Source organism: Melitaea cinxia, chromosome Z (genome assembly GCF_905220565.1).
Source record: "Melitaea cinxia chromosome Z, ilMelCinx1.1, whole genome shotgun sequence".
In the NCBI taxonomy this organism is placed as follows: domain Eukaryota; kingdom Metazoa; phylum Arthropoda; class Insecta; order Lepidoptera; family Nymphalidae; genus Melitaea; species Melitaea cinxia.
Window position 1 is genome coordinate 13,473,194 of NC_059424.1, and position 22,906 is coordinate 13,496,099.

Sequence of the window (22,906 nt, forward strand, 5' to 3'; positions counted from 1 at the left end):
ATAAATCATTATATTCGTATACATATATAGATATATATACATTTTTATTATTTCCACATAAACATATTGGGTATAGGTACATAACATTAGTAACAGTGTCGTCTTTTTACTTATTATGTAAAACGGTTATTTTCTACTGACTTTAAAACATTTACAGATAGATACCATAAAATAATGCTTTTTTTACCTTTATATCTCTTTATAATAACAATTAATAGTATTTTTGTTAAATAATATTAATGTGATTTCATATATAACTGTATTTAATTATTTCTTAGGGGAATTTTTTTTAATGGTTCACATGTTTTATATTTTCTAATATATAATATTTTGTTTCCACAAATAAGGGCCCGATTTAACCTGTTAGTTCAATTGATATAATAATTGTATTAATCAAGCAGTACCGTAAGCCGCAGTTTTCTGTATCCGTACGGTTTGTACACAAAGCTTTGCTTGCTTTAAACTGATATTATGTACTTATCATGATGTTATTACTGTATCCATTCCGTATAATTCTTTACAATATTTTTTTAAATAGTAAATTACTATTTTTAATCAATTTTGATTTTGATTTTGGCTATATATATTGCATGTTTGTATCCTTTAAGAAAGTTTTGTAATTTGTCTTGGATATATTTAACAGCTGTGCCGCGGATTGCAATTGTAATGTTTCGTACAAATTAAAAAACCTTAAAGTTCAAACTGCAATAGTTCTACTGCGATAGTGTATATTTCTTTCTATTCTTAAAATTGCACACTCCAAAAATATTCTCATTTTAGCAAAGGCACACCCAATATAAAGTATAAATATAATTTTTTGAGATTTCCTTTGATATAAAAATTTAAAGTTACCACTTTAAACTATAATTACCTTCAACCGGTATTTTAATTTTGTACGGATGTTCTAATTATACTATTGTTGTTATTTACATACATCTATTTAATATATATTTTCTTGACAGAAGTAGAACCCCTTGCCAGTTATGCTACGTTTATTCTGCTAATCTTATCAATACGAAAATATGTGAGGATGGAGAGATCGGCTGCCCAATTTCAAAACATAGTAAGTAACAAAAATAAAATTATTGGAATATATCAATCGAATCATATTCACATGACTCCATTGGAACGTAAAATGCAAAAAAAAACGATTTCGCAAAATTTGTCCCTTACTATGTTTTGAAATTGGGCAGCCGAGATGTTTGTTATTCTTTCACGCAAAAACTACTGAACTGATTGTAAGAAAATTTGTTAGGTTCAGAACAACACAGCACAACACTTCAAAAATTATGTTAAGTCGTTGTTTCGATGGTCTAGATATTTCCATGTTCCTCTATTCAAGACGTAGACTGAATTTATGATTTACGAAAAAACCTTTTTAAAAGTCAAGTAAGAAAAGATGTTTTTTTTTGTACATGCCAAGTCCTGCTATGGCTGAGTTTTATTATATTTCATTAAGATTACAAAATAATTTTTCTTACAAATATTATAATTATACTTGACTAGTCGTATTATATTTTATCGCCCCGCATCGGTTACGATACTCATGCACTGCCTATCTTGAGACAAACATGACTAAATATTAATTTTAAAGTAATTTTAAAGTTTTTAAAATATAACGCTTATTTCTATATAAGTATAGTACGAGAATAATATTTAAAATTTTCTTGGGAAAATTTCTTATTCAAGAACCACTAAGATATTAATAAAACATTGTGGATTATTCAATGTTATTCTTATTAACTAAAATTAAATTAATTTAAATTCATTATTAAGATTTTTTCGCAACGAAGATCTCTTTTTACTATATTAATATACACTATATTTGCATATACTCTACCCTACTATGACCTATTCTTATACACTACTTATATTTTTAGCAATATGACCAATCAATTATTAGTAAAAGTATCTCATTATGTCTATATTTGTGAATGAATAGGTATAAATGTTAACTTTTTTTTGCTATAAATTTAATGAAATTTAATACACAATGTAAAACGAAATAATTTAATTTATGAGTACTGCTATATTCGTAATATGTCGAGCACTTCAATATTCATCGTAGACAGGTATTTAAATACAGCTGGAATTTAACAGATATTTTTTTACGTCTAGTTATCCTAAAATAACAAGAAAGACGATTTTAGCTCGATAATCATTTAGTTTATCAACTTATCTTTTATGGTACCTTATTTTGAAATAAATAATTAATTAACTAATAGATAAGTTAATTTTCTGTGAGATAAATCGCTAGCCCCCTCTATTGAAGGATGAGGCAGTGCGCAATTTCTTGCGGATTCGAGGCGAGCTCCAACGTGGGACGACACGAGCCTCCGTCGCAGAGACACCCTCGTCTACATCATCCGCTTCTGTCTTTATTTCCATTTTCTGTAATAATTTATATATTATGCGAAAAAATACATTAGAAAATTCCTTAACTAGCTACATTTATATAAGTTTTTAATATATTATTTGGCTTCAACGCTAAAACGTATCTGCCTTGAATTCATTTGCCTAGAAGCTTTAAATTAATAACTATATGAGTATTCAAATATTGTGATTCACATTTAAATACAATGCAAAATCATTCAGATAATTATTTAACCTGTCATTGTATAGATTTAATTTATGTGAGTTGTATTTACCTGTACGATTAGGCGTAATAATGTATATTGTTGGTCAAGACTTTTCGTCATTTCCCGAAGCTTACGTTTTTGTTTATCTAGCTCGGCTGATATAAAATCTTCACTTTCCAAAACGAAGTCGAGGCCATTACCTTACGTATTTAAAAAAGAAGAAACGTTTTATTATTTTAACAACATGAAAATATTTTTAAATATCAGTACATGAATAAAAACATACTTTCATCAGAAAATGGGTTGCAAAACCATTTGCGCAAGATAAGATCGAGGAATCCAAGTTTACATTTCTTATTGTTGGGATATTCAATAAGTTCGTCCTTATCTACTCGGTCGAGACAAAATTTGGGTAATTTTCTTTCTAGTTCCGTATGTAGCACCACCTTCAAATAAAATTATAAGTTATTATAGTGTAAAGGACTGAGTATTTTTATAAGCGTTACTTAAAATGTTTAATATCAATTAGGAATATTTATTACTTGCATAGCCAGGCGTTTTAATTGGGCATTTCGTCGGACGCTTTCGATGTCACCAACGGCTAAACCGATAAGCAAGTTCATCAAAAGAATAGGCATAAATACCATAAATAGTACGAGAATAAAAAATGTAGGTATTGGAAACGGTAAATTGGTTTCAGTTTCAGATTTGTAATATGGTTGCACGTATGTCCCCACGAAGTCTAATTCTCCCAGCATCATAGCGAATGTTCGAATCAGTGACATTGGGATGCTGCTAAAAGACAAATGCTGTCCCTGGAAAAAAGAAATTTTAGAGAAAGATGTATCAACGAATTTTAAAATTGCGCTATATCAATTTAATTCGCATGCATATGTATTCATATATCACACATTCGCTTCGAGCACACAAAAAGTAAAATTTCAAAGCTTCCAAAAAGATAAAATGTTGTCATGACGTCAAGACGCACAGCTTTTCGAATTACGTATAAAACGAATGAATATACTAAACAACGCTCTAACATCAAATTAATTCTTTTCATTTACGTATATTTTATTATTTATATTTTAACAAATACAAAAATAAGTAGCATAGATATAGTTGGAGTTCACTATCGAATTTCCTTTTTTAAAAGCTTACGAAATGAAAAGAACTTAAAGTTTTAAATGTTTACTCACGTTGTCTGTTCTATCAATAAACATACATATCTCGAAGTATTAAGAATGTTGAATTAAATTTTAAATTATATTTATATTAATCGTAAGTAAATAATACTCGTAAGGCATATAGGAAACAATTACTATCGAGATTTGCAATTCAGTTGATAGAAAAAAAACATTATACGTCGACCGATTGCTTTTAATAAATACCATTAGGCCATCACCCACTTTTGATAACAGCACGTAGAAAGCTAGTCCAAAAGCTATGATAAGAATTGAGAACACCATTAAAACTTTGATAAGTGTTTGTAAAATCTCGAGGAACATCACAACGTATATTCCAACTTGATCGAAACGTTGGAGAAGAAGTAGAAGATGAAACCAGGACAAAAAAATCGTTATTGATGCGGCCGATAGCTGTAATAAAAACAAATTAAATTAAATACTAAGTTTTTAAAAAACGTCTTCAGAGATAGTGACATTCTGTTATTAAACGAGTTTAAAATGTCAAACTTAAGACTTAAGTAGACACGACAAAATGAAATTCGTTAATATTGTTCTTGTGTATATTAGTTATTTTTATTAAACGACATCAATATTTTTTATAAATTATTTTACGAACCTGTATATTTTCATACATTGGATATAATGACGGAAGTACAGTTAGCGTTGAGCTGATATATAACGTCCATGAAACAAAATTTGAGGGGTCCACTATGTAGTGCCATTTCTGATCTTTCATGTTGCACAGCTCACGTATTAGACACATTAAGTTGTAAAACAGAACCGCCACTGTGCTCGTGTAAATAACGACCTTCGCTTCAAAATCTGGAAGTGTATATTCCATTTTATTGATCTTAACCATTAATATTAACAACAATTTTAGCATCAACAGTCGTTCTTAAAAATCTGATATACCTTTTTGGAAAAGGAAGCCTGACGAATTAGTATTATTTGATGTTCCAGAGATAAACGTTTCGATGGAGTTATTTGTTTTAGTGCTAGATTTACTCATCAATTTATATGTAAAAAGTGTTACAAAAGTAAGATAAATGCAGTAGAAAAGTACATTTGCTAGGTGGAAATACTTTCCATATGAATTCCACTTCATCTGCAAGTATTTTTGGCTTAGTGGGTGAGCTAGCAGTTCCACGCGTCCGTGAGCAACCATAGCCTGAAATTACACTCAAAGATTTATGATTAATGTTTGTTCTTTAAAACGTAGTAGAAAAGAAATTATTGAAATGTAAAAAAATTTAATTGGTGAATACAGAGGTAAGCTTGTGAAAATGTACATTGTAGGTAACAGCTGTGACCAAGTGTTTTTACATGATAAAAGTGAGCAGGAAGATATGAGAAGTGTTAGTGGCTACATAGAATAATTTTTCAAAACAGTTACTTTTAGTCCAAACATAATTTAATAATAGTAGTGAATTTTATGTAGTGCATCGAAAATAATCTTTACAGTCATAAAGATATAAAAGTAGTGCGAGAGCCATTGTGCAGTAGTGTTCTCCACTCACGTTGATCACACTCAACGGTTCGGGACGATAGTTTGGGTCGTTGCGCGCCTGTCTCAGCGCTTCTAGACGACGCTTCGAGTATTGGTAGTATCTGAATGAGTACTTAATCTGCGACGAAGCAAAATATTGTATGAAATCATTTTACTGTGTTTGTTACTCTACACTTACGTTCAGTGCTGCTAATGGAATATTCTGGGATTTCAGAGCACTCTCTGGTTTTCTGTTGTTATCGTCGTCTGTTTTTGTTTTCGGAGAAAAAACCCGAAAGTTGTATTTGATCTAGATATGTGAATACATTTTAGTTTAAGGTTAGATTAGATTGTCAATAACTACAAAAAAATAAGGATTAACCAAAGAACGCAAAAATAGAAAACTCAAATTCTAATTTGTTACTCTGAGTTTAGAACATTATTCTTTATTGTCATAGCTATTGTGTTGATATTATAAATATAGATAAAGTTAAAATAAATTTCTTACATAAAAACTTTTAGAATCTTTTTTGCAGTTGGCTTTTGTTATGCAGTTATCTTGCACTGCTTCGAAGACGTTTGGCATTCCCGCGATGAGAGCAAGTGTCACGCAAGGGTATCGGTCCGACCGCAATGCCATAACTTCATTCGCTCTAAAATATCAAACGAATCAAAAAAATGTTGTATTTGTTTAAGTTAATAAAGTCTATGACAAATTATTCCTTTGAATTAATAACTATCATACATATCAGATATAAATAAATAATCATAATTAGCAGAGCAATATATGTTTAAATGAATTAAATTAAAGTTAATTAAACTTTAAGTACTACCGTAACTTCAAGTATTAAACCTTCCGTGGGCCTTAAGAAACATACAAAAAAGTAAATCAACCGAATCGGTCGAGCCATTCTCGAGTTAGCGCTTAGCAACATTCATTTTAATTTATATAGAAGATTTTATCATAAACCAGAGTCCTCTTACCTTTGTTCATGCGTTACCATAGCAAGTGCCGCGTCAGGGAATTTATAATAGATGGCGTAGTCAATAGCGCTTAAGTCTAGATTATTGTAACTTAGGCGACATCCCATAGATAGCAGTAATGCTATGGAATTAGGTTTATTTTCCATTGTAGCCAAATGTAGGGGCGAATTCTAAAAAATAAAATAGTTACGTGTCTCATCGCTATAAAACGTTACACTTTTGGAACGAAGTTCCTTTTTAACACAAAGACAAATTTAAAATACTAAAGTAAATCTATTACTATTTTTAGGTTATCGATTGGTAACATACACCATACAACTTACGCCATCTTTATCCGACTGATCAAGCAAGTGCGAATGAACAGAGTGTAACAGCTCTATTGTTTGCGTGTATCCGTACATGGCCGCTAGATGGAGCGGATTGCGACCGCTGTGATCACGATGCAGTAACGCACCGCGGTTTAGCAGAAGGTGCACGACCCTCGCGTGGCCTTCTCGTGAAGCGATGTGCAGGGGTGTCAGTCCCTCGCCATCGCTTTCGTTTATCACGAAAGCGCCTTTGTCAGAATTTAATAACTGACACACAGTATTGTAACGTCCGTACCTGAAATTGTTTGGACGATTCAAATTATTTAGTTATTTTAGATTAGTATTTTACTTTTCATGACACGATAAATTATTTTTATTCTTATACAATTTACGTTGTTATATAGAGAATCAGTATATAAAGATAACTAAATATAAAAATTTATTATAATAAAAACACTTATACTATTATTATTGTATTGAAATAGGTGTGTACATTGTTATGAAATAATAAATTATTGTTAAGCAAGTACTAAAAACAAATACCTATCTTAAAATTTGATGAGATTAGTATTAGAACTTGTAAATACAATTTTAAATCAAACTTTTATAATCAGTATTATAGAGCCAGGCATATTTATTCAGTATTTACCTTGCAGCGAAGTGCAACGGGCTCTCATTGTTATTGTTCTTTAAGTTGATGCAGGCGCCGAGTTTTATGAGGTTCTGCAAGGACCGGATGTGTCCCGCGCGACTTGCGTAGTGTAGTGGCGAACAGCCAGTGTTGTCTTTTTCGTTAAGAAGTTTCGTTAGGCTTTTTTCACAGCGATTCTAAGCAAAAGAATAATGAAAGTTAGTTTACAGGCTACTCTTATTACTCTAATATAACACATTTTAATTATATATTTTGATTATAGCATATTACAATAACTAAATTAATAATGGTCTCGAAGAAAATCGGTACATGTGAATATATTGTATTTTTGTAAATAAAATAAAAAAGTCCAAAGCATAGGCACAACATATAAAGAAAACATAAAAGACTTAATCGAAGTAATGTATGAATTATCCGTAGTAACCTTTACGAAAGGTCATATCAAAATCCTCAAAGTGGAAAGGAAAAAATCTTATTTTACTTCTGGCAAATTTTGTGAAATACTAACTCAGTTATGTTTTTAGTAGAAATGTCTGAGATGTCTGCATATTTTTTTTAAAGTCAAGGAACTTTTACTAGATTTTATTTAAAATTATTCGTAATTATTCAAAGATACCTATTATCTAACTACAAATATTGCTTTAATAAGAATCGGAGTTTAAAAGTTATAATGATGTAGGTACGTGAACTACGTGAATACTCATAGATACGACTATACTGATATTAATAGCATTTTTTTACCTTGCACGTCGCTGCAAAATCTTCTAAACGACCTCCGTTCATCACCACCAAGTGAAGGACATTGCGATTATTCACATCTTTAAGTTCTACATCAGCACCCAGTTGAATCTGACAAATTACGAATTATTAGTACAATTTATCGAAAATAATTGACTTAAAATTCTATTCATTTTATTTAGGTAGGACAATTGGTAGAAAAATCAAAAATGTAATTTAAATGCGTGTCTTAAACTTTTATTTCAACTTACTAAAACGTGAACAGTCCTCCATCCAGCTCTCGAAGCTGCAAGAAGTAATGGCGATCTTTTTTCTTTATCTAAGGGATTCAAATCTGCACCTTCGCTAATTAAATAGCTCACAATATCGGGATGGTCAAACATGGCAGCGCAATGTAGCGGTGTCATTTTTTGAACGTCGCATGATTTTAGACACGCATTCTTTTCCTCGGGTTGGATGCTGAACATTAGCTGGATAATTTCTAGAGCACCCTGTAAGAATTTATTTGAGTTTGAATTATTTCGAACTTGATTTTTGCTATTTTGATATAAAATCAATTTTGAATAAATCATTTACGTTATAAAGTAACAAATGCATGTATTTTTTTTCAAAATTTATTTCATAGGGTTAGTTTGTATAATAATAAGGGTGAAAATACAGTTCTAATCTAATCAACAATGATACATTACTTGCGCACATGCAAGATGAACAGGCGTAGAAAGATCATACTGTTGGGTAGATATCTTTGCACCAGATTTCAGACACAGCTCCACAGCTCTTATATCCCCTCCATGCACTGCCGAATGAAGGGGAACATTCCCTTCGTTGTCGTAGAGAGCAATCATTCGTTCTCTCGTACAACCTTTGGATTCACCCCATTGTAGAAATATTTCCATGGTTCTGGATGAGGCATTTTTTGCTGCTTCGTGAATCGGATAGTAACCATTGTTGCAAGGACGTTTACATTCTGCCCCCAGTTCAGTAATCTAATTTATTAAAAAAAAAAAAAAATTAAACTAAATAATTAATAATAATAAGCGAATTTCATTTCAGGAATTTTCATTTTATGTTCATTTTACCAAATAAGACTGATTGTAAGAGTTATTATCTAAAATATTTACCAAAATCCTAGCACATATATCATGATCATGTATGGCTGCAAAATGTAATGCAGTTCGTCCATGCTCTCCACCTAAGTCCACATTGAAAGCAGACTTGAATTTTACAAAAACCTGCAGTACAGTAACCTGAAAATAATTTTATGACAATGTCTCAAATTATTGTTTCTAGAAAATTTAACAGTGATTAAATTATTTTATCTCATTTTATACATTTTTTTCTTTTTTTTTTTCTAATTGGACTAGTATTTTTTTTAAATAATGTACGTTTAAGTAATATGGAAAAAAATTATTCTTATTTTATCGATATGTAATTCGTATTTCAGTATGATTTCCTAAAAACACGATTTACTAAAAATAACGAGCTAAGCCGGTCACCCAGGTAATTTACATAAAAAACAATTGATATTATAAGCAGTGTAGCATAAACGATGTACTGTTAATCGTTAATTACAGTAATAACTCAAAAAACGTATACACATGTCCACATATATTAGTTACAATTTAATTTTAGTTTATAAATGAAAGGAAATAATTACGCCATGATTTTTACTTTTTAAATTTTTTTTTAAACTGTTATAATCGAACCTGTAAAAGTGACTGTTATTTAAAAAAAGTGAAATAATATGATTATATTTTATACAAATGTGTAAAGTTTGTTTTCTACCTACCTTATTAAGCTCTGTGGCCAGATGTATTGGTGCTTGAGACTTTTCATTCAAAATGTTTGGGTTGACCTTACTGAAATATATAAAGATTATCAATCTTTAGAGTCATTTTATGTATATGAATATACATATGTGTAGTAAAATATGTAAGTTTTAACATCATCAAAAATGTAATCTCCATAGGAAATGATATTATCTTCCCTTACTTTTCGACTTTCGTCGTCAAGAAGTAGAACTTACCTAAAATATTTTGAAAGTTATAATTAGGTACATTAAAAGTTATTCACGGGAACTTGTTTATATCACAAAGTTAGAGATCATTTACAAAATATCGAAACGTACATTAAATCACTTTGACTTGATAAAAAGTCATATTTAAAGTATAGATTTTATTTTAAAAATAAGTACATAAAAAACTCCTAAGTTTCTTATATAATTATTTTTTAAAGACGTGACAACAAATTCTGTTTGTACACTATTTATATGTGGGATTCGATTAAATGTTTCACTCGTGTGACCATAAAGTTACAATTTTGAAACTTTTGGGACGTAGATTGATGTTTCGTACTCAATAAAAATAAACTAGCATTCGCCTACGGTTTCGCTTACGTAGAAATAGATAATATTTACAAAGAGGGCTGAAATATATGTGTATATTTTATTACAACAATTTAGGACCGGTTTGTACACCACATTTATGGTATACCTTTCGTGTGCTAGTGCTCGCAAAGCTCGCTCTCAATCACGCTTCATGGAATAGTTGTGCGAAAAACAGTCTTCTCTTAATCTTCTTAAGCAAGTTTTATGTGATTTTAGTATTACGAATTAATCTCTTACTTTACCATTAAGAATTAGAACTAGACCGTTGGCACAGTTTGTAGTGTAGTGACCCTGCTTTCTGCTCCGTGGATCGTGGGTTCGATTCCCGTATGAGTCGGGATGTAATATTTGTATTTATATATAATTAATAAATTTTTGCCATATACATTTATAAAAAAATAGCCATAACATTTATAACTAAGTTGCTTAACTTAGGAAGAGACTACCATGTGTTAATGTTATAAGATGTTTTTGTTAATAAAATTTCAGGAAACGATGGAATTCTTATTTATGTTATATGCAATAAAAAGCCTCAAAATAAAAATTTATGCGTCTAAAATTTATTATAAAATTCATTTACTTCCGAAATGCGAGGAAATAATTTAGGATATATTGAGGCATTACAGTTACATTAAGGCTAGACTAAATTAATTATTTTTTTATTTGATTCTAAACCGGGACTATGAATAAAAGTTTAAATAATGTTTATGTTCATACAAACTTGCGAAAACTTAGACATCCTCAAAATCTCAATCCGATTCTGTCACAAAATCCGTTCCTAGTGGACGTTTACTAATTACAAACTACCTCTGCGGAAATTTCAAAGTCCGAAGACGGACAAAATAATTTCGGAGTTATTAGCAAAAAACAAAATTCCATTTTTGCAAATTAATTTATTAATGACTGCATTTTTTTGCGTGCTAGAAAATCCTTCCTACCTATTTTTCTAGACTTCAATCTAGATCGAGTGAGCTATGACTCATTTTTTTAGGAGCTTTATCTCTTTAAATGTTGCTGTGGCGATAAATTATTTTTTAATAAAAGTCTGCTAAATATAAACTACATTTTTGTAAAACTTCTTTAAATAGCCCTCAGTCTCCTTAATCTCGCTCCGTAGCCAATTTAATCATTTAGTAACTATTAATTAACTTTTTGTTAAATTTCAAACTAGTGGCACAAAAAATATAGTATTTTATAAAAAATTCCGATAGCCCTTATAGCTCCTAAATGCGGAACTATTGGAAAATTGGTCCTTAATGGACTAAATACCTACTGTCTTTATGCCAAATTCAAGCTTGTAGCAAAAAAATTTAGAACTTACATATAAACTTGTTTGAGCGCTTAGACCTCTTAATCCGGCCCTTTCAAAAATACGTTCTTAACATACGTCTACTAACTATTATATAGACTACCTATACCAAATTTTACACCACATTTATGGTATATATCTATACGTCAAGTAATTTTTATGATTTCGTGACGAGTGAATGAGCAAACGATTTTTTTTTTTAATTGAAGATAGATTTTAATGTCTTTAAAATTGTTGCGATCGTTTTAAAAAGTGAAACTTTATAACTATTTTATTCAAGAAAAAAAAACCTTCTTACATGAAGTAAAAAGTGAATGAATTCTATTAAAAAAAAATATGTTTTTTATTTAAATTTAAAAGCTATATACTAGAGTTTAGGTAGTATGTTTCTTTGCTTAATTTAATACTTACTGGCTTAACAAAAATTCTATTGCATCCAGGGAATCACATTCAACAGCTACGTGCAATGGCGTATTTCCAGACTTATCGGTAACGTTTAAATCTGACAAAAAAAAATGTATATTCATCATTATTAATACTTTCACACTACATTTTTTCATTTTCATTCATCTTTGTATGAAATTAAATTAAGTATGGATGTATAAGAATTTGTAGTTACTACAATTAAATTAGTTTAATCGAACAAACTTAAAATTGATGACAAATAAGCAAGAACGTAATACATTTTGTACGCTCTGTCTGAATCTAGCTAAAGTTAAAAGTTTTTGTAAGTAGTTTTGTTAAGAACTGCGGTTGCTAGAGGCGAGCCATGCATAAGTAATGAATAAACGTTCCAATCTTTCGACCTTACACTGTTTTGCAATTATTCGTCTGAGCACTCAACGGCTAAAATATGGAGAAAATAAGCACTTTTCAATTACGCAGCTTACGTTAGTCATACATAATATGTCATTTTTTACAGCTTATTACTCCTCATGTACATAACAGTCAAATTATACTTTCTTTGACTATTTTATTAAGCAATACAGAGTCTAATTTTAAACTATGAAAATAAGAAACTGTATACAAACTTTTCTAATACATTGTGGATAAAAACGTGTCTTTTTTTTAACAATTATTTTCAAAAGTAAATATAAACCAATGGAAAAAGAAATGCCTATGAAAAAGTATCACTTCCAGTTTTTATAGTAACGAATAAAAGGAAATAAGATTTGTTATAGAAACGATTTTCTTATAAACTCTACCCTAAGGTGAGATACAAAGACAAAAAAAATGTGTATACTCGTAGACATTGACTTGCCTCCGCCATAATTAACGATAATTTGTAATATGTTTGTATTATTCCTGGCCGCTGCTTGATGCGCCGCAGTACGTCCTCTTGTATCTTGTAGCGACAGTCGCGAAGGTTCTGTCAAATATAAACGCTTGAAGTCTTCAGCATTTCCACTTTCAGCGGCCTAAAAAAAATGTTAATATAAGATTGTATCACTGTCTCAATTACTTAAAACTATTTTCATTCATTACGTTATATGTTTTATTTCTTTGTGTTTCTGATTTATAAGTCTTGTATTTTCTTTGCTTCGCAAATATTTGATATTAGAAAATCAACCTACCTACACACGTAGCGCTCAGATGTTGGGTCAAATACCTTTTAACCAAATTTATGTTTAATTAGAAAAAGGGACATGCCACGCGTGCGCAAGCAGGTGAAATGGCAAGCAACCGCAACCCTAAACCATATGATTTAAAATTTTACTATATTCAAATTCATTTCATTAATGGAAATTTCAGATACATTTGTGTTACGCTATGCTTTAGTGTTTAAGTTTTTACGTTGTTTTATCGTATTAAAAAAAGTATTATAATAATTTTTATAAGAGTTAACTAATATGCGATACTCACATTATATTTATATGTCGTTAGTACATCAAAATTTTTCAAATATAATCAAGATGGAGCAATGTGACTAGCACTCACGGTGTTGCCTAACTATACATATAAAGATCATTGGATACACTCACAAATGAAGTAGTTTATTATACATAAAGACGGACAGACACAAAAATTGTAAAAAATGTCTTTTTGGTATGTGTACCGTGTATATAGCCATATGAATTTAGGAAGAAGCGGTTATTTAATATTACAAACAGACACTCGAATTTTATTTATTTGTATAAATAACACCACAAGGACCACGGACTGGGGCTGCATTCTTTGAGGAGCAGCACAAACCCAGCATACGAACGAGGGATGTGAAAAAAAATCGATTTTTATAAGAATTGATAACTATTTTCTATAATCGATGATAAGTATCTAAACAAAGGCTCAGCCGAAATATATCACGGAGTTTTAGTCAATTAATTTATGAAATAAGCGGCCTAAAAATTCCTCTAGGTACATCCCTACTTAATCTCTGCTTTTCCCTTTTTCTCTTCATTTATGGAGTGCCTAACTTTACAGACCCCGGGCGCTAAATCCTAAAATACACCGCTGGATATGTTACTCTAATGATATTGTTAAATTTGTGAAAAATAATTTAATGAACGTACAACAAATGAAGTTTATTAGTCTCTTAATCTGTCCATATTATGTTTAATTTCTTAAATAACTGGCTTCAATATAATCAACAAAATTACCAGCATCAGTTTAAAATTCGCATTTCAGTTGATAGCGTGGCAGTTCGTTAGGATAAATCGACAGGTGTTCCGTTTTTTCCACACTAAGAGTACTGAGACAAAATTCCTTAATACAAGTGGTACAATATTTTTATTAAAAATCTAGTAAAATCGTATTATTAATACTAAATTTAACCAATAATTAAATAATGAACGCTAACTAACCTCATTTATTGTGGTTGCTGTTATGGGTATGTTCGCTATTGTATTTGTGCGGCGAAATAGGAACATTCTTTAATAAGATAATATAAAAACTCCATATCACCAGTATGTCCATTTACACTCTGCCATATTGATGCCGGTAATAGTTTGCGCTACGATAGAGTGCTTTTTATCTAATAATCATAAAATAACATTAACTCATTACCGTTGTAAACAAATCGAGTGCCAAAACGAACAAGTATTATCACTACACTTAAATAAGCAAACATCGAGTTTACAAAATATGCTCTAATTTTTCAATATTTCATAATATATTTTTGGTACTAGAACAAAATAAGTAAAAATCTTTGGCGACTGTTTCACTGAGATGAAGTAACCTAGGTATGTGTTTATTGGGTCGTAACGCAGCCTAACGAAGGATCGGTCGATAGGCTAAGCCCTGAAGGAAATAAATAAGACAATTATGCAGTGTAATCTGAAATTCATTACGTTTTTATTTTAATAAACAGACAATCATATGTCTAGTTTTGCTTACGTAATTCATTATATTTACCACTACTAAAATGACTGTATGACTGCACATGACTGATGAATGATACGAAGGACATTTAATTATACACCCTTTGTTTTCATTATGTACCCTCATCATTAGTGGGACACGTTAGTTTAATTAGACTAATGCAATCAGAAAATTTCGCAATGCTTTTTGGGGCACCATTTCGCGTCTCAAAGAAACCATTTTAAGCAACTAAAAGCATTTATAACAATATTAATACTGTAATGCAAGATTATTTATTCATAATATACATACTATAGTGCACCATATTATATGTTGGGTGGTTAAACTTCACGACCTATGTCGGTCTAAATCAACGCCCCGTCTCGTAACTGTCTAAAAAAAGGCATTTCTGTTCTTCCTATACTATACGCGCACGTTGCGTGCCTCTCCTTCCTCTATCTCTTCCTCGTCTTTGTAAAACTGTTTGTGTTAGGTTAGTGAGTTACGTTGTGGTGTGTCTGCTATCTGCTGTGTGTCTGATTCTTTGCTGCGTGTCTCTTTAGTGATAGTTTTGTGTTTTGTGAAAGTGGATCTTGTATGTTGTGTACAAAAACAGTATCTCCAAGTGCTTTACTGAGTATGATTGTTGTATCCATGGTTGCTTGTTTCTGAAGAATTCTGATGTTAATGTTGGAATTTAGCTATTCTAAGTACTATTTTATGTTTTAGCTGCTGCTCCTGTTGCTCCTATTACTATCGGGATGACAGCCGTTCGTGTGTTCCACAAACGGATGATTTCAGTTTTAAGTAGGTGGTATTTGCTTCATTTTTCGGCATCCACTTTGTTCTTCTGAAATTATGCTATTGTTGTAGCAGTGGCTATATAATAATTTCGCTAATACAGAAAAAATAAGTTTTTACATACTTAGTAAGTACGCTATAGTTCTACAGTTTTTCGGGTCCTCGGTGTTTTCATTCTTCAGTATCAGCATGATTTTACTTGTCGTAAACCACTCTTCTACCGGCTCTGTTTTAGAGACTATGTTTGTAAACAGTGAGCTGTGTGGATACGGCAGTAAAGAATATAGCCACTCCTTCTCTTCCCGTAGGTGTCGTAAGGGGCGACTAAGAGATAACACAGTTCCACCACCTTGGAACTTAAAAAGCCGACCGATGGCGGAATAACCGTCCAACAACAGTTGGCTCATACTCATAGTAGGGAATATATCCGCCAACCCGCATTGGAGCAGCGTGGTGGATTAAGCTCTGATCCTTCTGCTACATGGGGAAAGAGGCCTATGCCCAGTAGTGGGATATTACAGGCTGAAGCGTAAGAAGCGTAATATACAAAGTGGAAATAATCATGATGTAGATACAGCTGAAATCATCATCCAAAGAATCAAAGTACTAGCAGAAAAAATAAAAAGATACGCAGAGATGAATACAAAAAAAAAATGTGTGCGTGTACTAGTGTATACGCGTAAGAAGTAAACTTCTTTATGACCTTATTTTTCGAAAAATGATCTACTATATGCAACTTTACAGGAATTGGTTATTAAAGTTAGATAAAGTTTAACGTAAATACTTCATCACTCATCACTTCAGCCTATTGCAGACCTCTGCTAGACATAGACCTCCACAAGTTCGAGCCAAAAATGGCATGAACAAGTGTGTTTTGCTCATGGTCACTACGGTGGGCAGGCGGGTTGGTGACCGCAGGGCTGAATTTGTCGCACCGAAGACGCTGCTTCCCGTCTTAGGCCTGTGTATTTCAAACCCAGTAGTTGGATGGTTATTCCGCCATCGGTCGGCTTTTTAAGTTTTTTGAATTATTCAAATATATTATATGAAACTTCCAGTACCGTTGAATATACATTAGTCTTAATATGTAGGAAAATCTTAATATTTTGAGCGCTGACAAAATTAAACAAACAATCAAAAGCCTTGAATCGAAGGGAGGAAATAAACATGTTCCTATATTGATTTTAATAGAAAGGCCAATAAAAGTCCAGGAACTTGACTACGATCCGGCTGTGCTTTTACTGAATAGCGATTGAGTACATTTATTATAAATGTTGTTAGCATAATTGTTTAAGTTTCGATCTGGAAATTTTACTATATTGTTTATTAAAACAATTTACTTGCTTAATAATAGCCAAGTAAGGTTTTTTGTTGCATTATATATTATTTAAATGTTTTTAGTTACAAAATTTGTCAGGTTATTTTTATATATTTTCGTCGTTATTCCGCTTTCACGAGCGGTAGTAATGTTTTGTAATATTAGACATTTCTAAATATCGATAGTCTCTATTTCATTTTATAAAAAGATAAAATATTCAATATGATATACAATATTCTATTGGATTGTAAAAAACTTTATAGCGAAAGTAATAAAATTGTATAAAAATATTCTCTAAATGTACCGGCAAATATATACTGAAAGAGCAAACGAAATAATATAAAAAAATGGAGCTATATTAAATAAAAATGCACTTTATAGGAGTGAGATAGTTAATGTAATGTGATTTTTTTTTTTTTTTTTTTTTATATAATAATAATGGTGTGTTGTGGGTGTAGATCATTTTTTACATGACTGTATTTGCGTGCATAATCTAGAAATGTAAGTAGATCTAGGGCGACAGGCTTATTGCTAAAAGCTTTTGCTATCGAAATTTGTCATTTATTAAAACTAGTGGTCGCCCAGCGGACGAAATTCGAACATAATTTAAAATAAAAAAAACCAAAAAATAATAAAAATAACATGGCAGTGTGTGTAATGTTTTTTTTTTAAATTGATTTAATTTATTTTCATGCATAATTTTAAAAAATATTACCAATATACACTTCTTCTCTATATAAACTTTAGGTGTACGAAATTTCATACTTTTCGTAAAAAGGGGTACAAAGTTTTTGCTTCACGTATTAATATATAGATGCAGACCGCTTAGACCGCTACTTACATAAGACGCTAAATAAATGACGAAATAAATAAAAGGTTTTTTCTTTATCTAGAGGTAAAAAAAAACCGTGTTTATATCAAATACAAAAATCAATATACTAATAATTACACATATTATGAAAACAAAAATATTAATGTGTTCGTCAAATTGTTTTGGTTATTTTACTACAAAACTACTTACGGCTACTGGTATAAATGCATTCCCTCGAAAATGTTAATATATATAGCCTATGTAACTCATATAATAACGTAGCATTCTACAGTTGAAATAATTTTTAAAATCGTTCCAGTAGTTATTGAATATAACAAAATGTCAAATCTTTCCTCTTTATGATGTTAGTATCGATGCGGTAGGGACAAATTTTTTGTGATGCCGAGAATTTTCATTAATCATCTCCCTTAACTTGTTTTTTTATCTTGAATAATGTCTATAAAAAGACATACGTTATACTGTACGAACTAGTTATCGATATATTGTTGAACGAACTTATAATTTCTCTATTTAGGTAAGCATTTGAGAAATGTATAAGAATTTTTGTAGGCAAATAACATAAAATATTATACTTGAAAAAACATTTCATAGCGGTAAAAATAGGTAACTATTAATATATTGTTATTCATTTAATTTTATAAAGTAAAAATTACTATATATATATATATATATATATATATATATATATATATATATATAATTCGTATTAAATAAGTATCACAATGATCACTTTATACAATTACAAAATATATATTTTTAAATTCTTTACTGCAAAACTTCTTTATAAACAATATTCCAAGTGTAAATAAACTCTTCTGTAACAATTTGTTGTCACTTTCTTTAATTGATATAGTTAAATTTTTGAAATCTGGAACTCTGGAAAGCGCGACGTATCATGTCCATAAGTGAAAGTGCAGGGCATTTAATTGTATCGTTTTTGTAATTATTATGTAAATAAATCATTAAACTCAATTTAATAAATTAAAATTTATTGTAGGTATTCAATTTGTTTTTAAGTTTTCACACTGCTTATAACGTTCTTCTTTTCGTTGCATTACATTACGAAGCTCAGATGACAGATCTAAGAAATATTTTACTAAAATAGAGGAGACATAGTAGTAAGTATCTAAAGCGTCACTCTATGAAAAATATTTATACGTGAGTTGATTTGAAATTGAACCAAAAAGTTACCACCTATCAATCATGTTGACGTTGTTTCAAAATTAAAGATGTCATACTTATAATTTTATAATTAACTAGCTGTGCCCGCGGTTTCGCCCGCGTTAAAATCAGTGTGTCACAAAGTTTTCCCGGCAAACTTCCAGTGAAACCCTCATCAAAATCGGCTTAGCAGTTTCGTAAACCTTCATCTTGGAGCCCTCTCTCCATTGGTAAAACCGCATGAAAATCTGTTCAGTATATTTTGAGGGAATCGATCACATACACTTTTGGGGACTTTGTTTTATAATACACTAACTGTTGCCCGCGACTACGTCCGCGTGGTTATGAAGATATGCATTACGTACTATTAAGATGTTTTTTATTTCAGTCACTTGAAATGCTTATCACACTGAGTAACTTTTTAAATGGCACAATTTAGTATAATTTAATAGTTATTTTTATAAAACCTCTTTATACACAACATTTTTAGTTTTTTTCAGGCTATAGTATAAATAACCTAGCAGGCGAATTTATAGCTTTCATACAAACTATCAACCCAAATTAAATCCCCTTAGCGGTGGTCTATTAACTATAATCTACCCCCTGCAAAATTTTATCTTTGTCCACCCTGGATAGATGGATCATCCAGCGGTTTTTGAGTTTTCGTGATAAGTGAGTCAGTGACCTTTTTCTTTTATATATAAAGATTACGACGCATTATTTGGATACCTCCTCACCATCTATAGAGCATACATTTTAAATTTCAAGATTCTTACTTCAAAAACATAGGACTCTCATACAAACTTCCAACCCCCGTTTTATCCCCTTAGGGGTTGAGTTTCGTAAAATCCAGTCTTAGCGAATGTGTATAAGGAATCTATCTGCCAAATTTCAAGTTTGTAGCTGTTATAATTTCGGAGATTCCGTGATGAGTGAGTCAACCTACCATCCCCCGTTTTAACGCAAAAAGGGAGTGAGTTGATTTCTAAAGATACATTATTTGGATACCTTATCACTATCTATAGAGCATACATTTTAAATTTCAAGTCTCTTACTTCAAAAATATAGGACTTTCATGCAAACTTCCAACCCCCATTTTACCCCCTTAGGGGTCGAGTTTCGTAAAATTCGTTCTCAGCGGATGATTATGTCTTATAAGGAGACTACCTGCCAAATTTCAATTTTGTAGGTGTTATATTTTTGGAGATTTCGTGATGAGTTATTGACCTTTCGCTTATATATATATATATATATATATATATATATATATATATATATATATATATATATATATATATATATATATATATATAGATTAATTTACAAAAACAAAAGCAATAACAAGTTTTTTAGTTGTGGATGCCGGTAGAGCAAGTAATTATCTATAAAATGTTAATTTATGTGGTGAAATCGTGAAGCTTTTTTCTAAAAAGGGAGGCAAACATTGTAACCTTAGCGTATTAATATATATGATGATATATATATTCTGCGCGATAACCGCTCTAATCAGAGAAAAGCTGTAAAAGCTTAAGCCTTTTATAGAATCTCTTATCTAACTGAAGTATCAATAAACTTTCATATAAAAATACTGTTATGTATAATAATGTTGCGATGCCGCGTTGGCGCAACGGTTACAGCACTGGTTTGTGACTATTGCACTGGCGGTTGCAGGTTCGATCTCTGCACATGACAAACATTTGTTTTGGCCATACAGATGTTTGCCGTGGTCTGGGTGTTTGTGCAGTACTTGTGAGTCTCCCCACCACGCTTCGAAGAGCACGTTAAGCTGTCGGTCCCGGTTGTTATCATGTACACCTGATAGCGATCTTTATTCATAGTAGGGAATATATCCACCAACCCGCATTGTAGAAGCGTGGTGGATTAAGCTCTGATCCTTCTCCTGCATGGAGAAAGAACCCTATGCCCAGCAGTGGGATATTACAGGCTGAAGCGAATAATAATGTTGACGTAACTTGGTGGGTTGGTATAAAACTATAAACGTAGGATATATTTGCGTAATATTTTTATACTATAATTCAATATATATTTAATTATTACTTAAAACTTTTACTAGTTTTTTTTTAAGCGGATTCTTAATAAACAAGAAATATAAATCAGATTGAGTGTGTTTTATCAGAAAATTTCTAATTATTTCTACTTTCAATAAAACTATACAAACCACTGTAGGCATAGTTAGATATTATAAACTAAACTATAGACGTAGATTACAAACATGGCCATATCTTAAATGGAAAAGAGTATTACTAAATTAATTTATTAAGTGTTCGTTTAATGGCTTAATAACTTTACCGTATCAAAAAATATAAGATACGAAACATGCGGGTGTACGAATTATTAAAATGGTCCGATTATGTAAATTGATATACACTACTTTATGTAAATTGATATTCTTTTTACGCGACTGCAGATGGAGGGTTCTGTTTTTCGAGTGTATGTATGTAGATTTCTACGTTTCCTACAGCCTAAACCCATACGAAGAGGGCGACAAACAAGTGTGCGACCCACCTGATGGTAAGCGGTTACTGTAGTCTAAAGATACCTGTAACACCACGAGCGTCAATAGCCCACTGCCCACCCTATCCCCCTAAACTAACAGCTCAATTTAAGGTTTCGTTCACACCTACATTTGAAACTTTAAACTCACAGTACGAGCAAAAACTGAAATGGCAGTGAACATTTATAAAAGTTTAATCTTTATTTTACTGTATTATATCTATTATTTCAGTGTAAAAAATTGTTTTTGTCGAAACAATTTTCAATTTTAATGACGACATTTTTCGACACACGACAAGGCAGTGATAGATAAAAAAATAATATTTACCCGAAGTATCCTATATGGGCTCTCTGCCAAAAGACATACGTCACCGGAGTTGATTCCGTCTTGAGTTTGGTTCGGCAACATTATTTGCATTTCCCCTCCCGCATCAGTCTTCATACGAGGCTCTCGACTATGTCCTGTGAGAGCCCACAACCATCCCTGAAATAAATTAAACGTTGTCTTTAGATTGTTCTTTAATATAAAATTGTTAAACGAAACTATAGCTATATAAATAAGATATATTATAGCAAACTAAGCTGAATGTATAATACCACTGTGTAAGTAATATTACCAATCATCTCTTATTACTAAAAGAAAATGAAATGGTAAGTAACTAATTGACTTAATTTGTCCATACAATATAAGGTATAAAATTTAAAAATAGTGATGGTAAATAAGTCTTATGTTTCTGTATCCCATTTCCGATGTGTGATCTGAATGCGAAGAAATGAAAGAAGATGTCACTACACAGATTAATCCCTGACCTCGAAACTGGTTCGAATATTCTTAAACGTTAACAGTAAAAGCTCTGGAAGTGCTTACACGATCGTTGCACGTGACTGCTCTAGTTAGGTTGAAATGAAAATCATTCTTGGTTTTAACTATGCGTCTGACCTTCTAACTTTACTGTCTTGTACGATAATCATATTACTGCAATAAATATAAATCAATCACCCTTAACAATAAATTGAACACAACATGTTAGGAATACGAAATTATTATAGATGTGTACAAAATACTGGCATATTTTGAACATCTATGTAAATAATTCTCTATATTTTAATGCTTCCATTTAAATTCAATAAATTAAAAAGCCTAGAAATAAATTAAGAATACCTTTATTTGTTGGTGATGAAATTAATATTATTCTTATTCATTATAGTAAACTAAATCTAACGAGCTCTAGCCTTAACACTGAAATCATAATATGAAGCTATTATATATTGATACACTTTTTATATTATAATAGTTTTATTATAATAGTTAATAAAACAAAAAGAAAATGAAATATTCACTGGATGATTTTTAAAA

At 31.0% G+C, this 22,906-nt stretch overlaps 1 protein-coding gene across 1 annotated transcript; it reads right to left on the reverse strand.

Annotated features, from left to right (window-relative positions):
• Window positions 1-2,253: 2,253 nt before the first annotated feature.
• Window positions 2,254-21,991, reverse strand: LOC123668621 (transient receptor potential cation channel subfamily A member 1). Its single transcript, XM_045602340.1, is given in 21 exon segments — window positions 2,254-2,391; window positions 2,649-2,779; window positions 2,866-3,025; window positions 3,122-3,394; window positions 3,935-4,174; window positions 4,380-4,693; window positions 4,769-4,931; window positions 5,281-5,388; window positions 5,449-5,559; window positions 5,758-5,902; window positions 6,234-6,403; window positions 6,557-6,836; window positions 7,191-7,369; window positions 7,935-8,042; window positions 8,183-8,422; window positions 8,621-8,917; window positions 9,053-9,178; window positions 9,721-9,786; window positions 12,034-12,128; window positions 12,888-13,044; window positions 21,878-21,991. Coding segments are annotated over 21 exon segments (3,615 nt in total).
• Window positions 21,992-22,906: the final 915 nt, after the last annotated feature.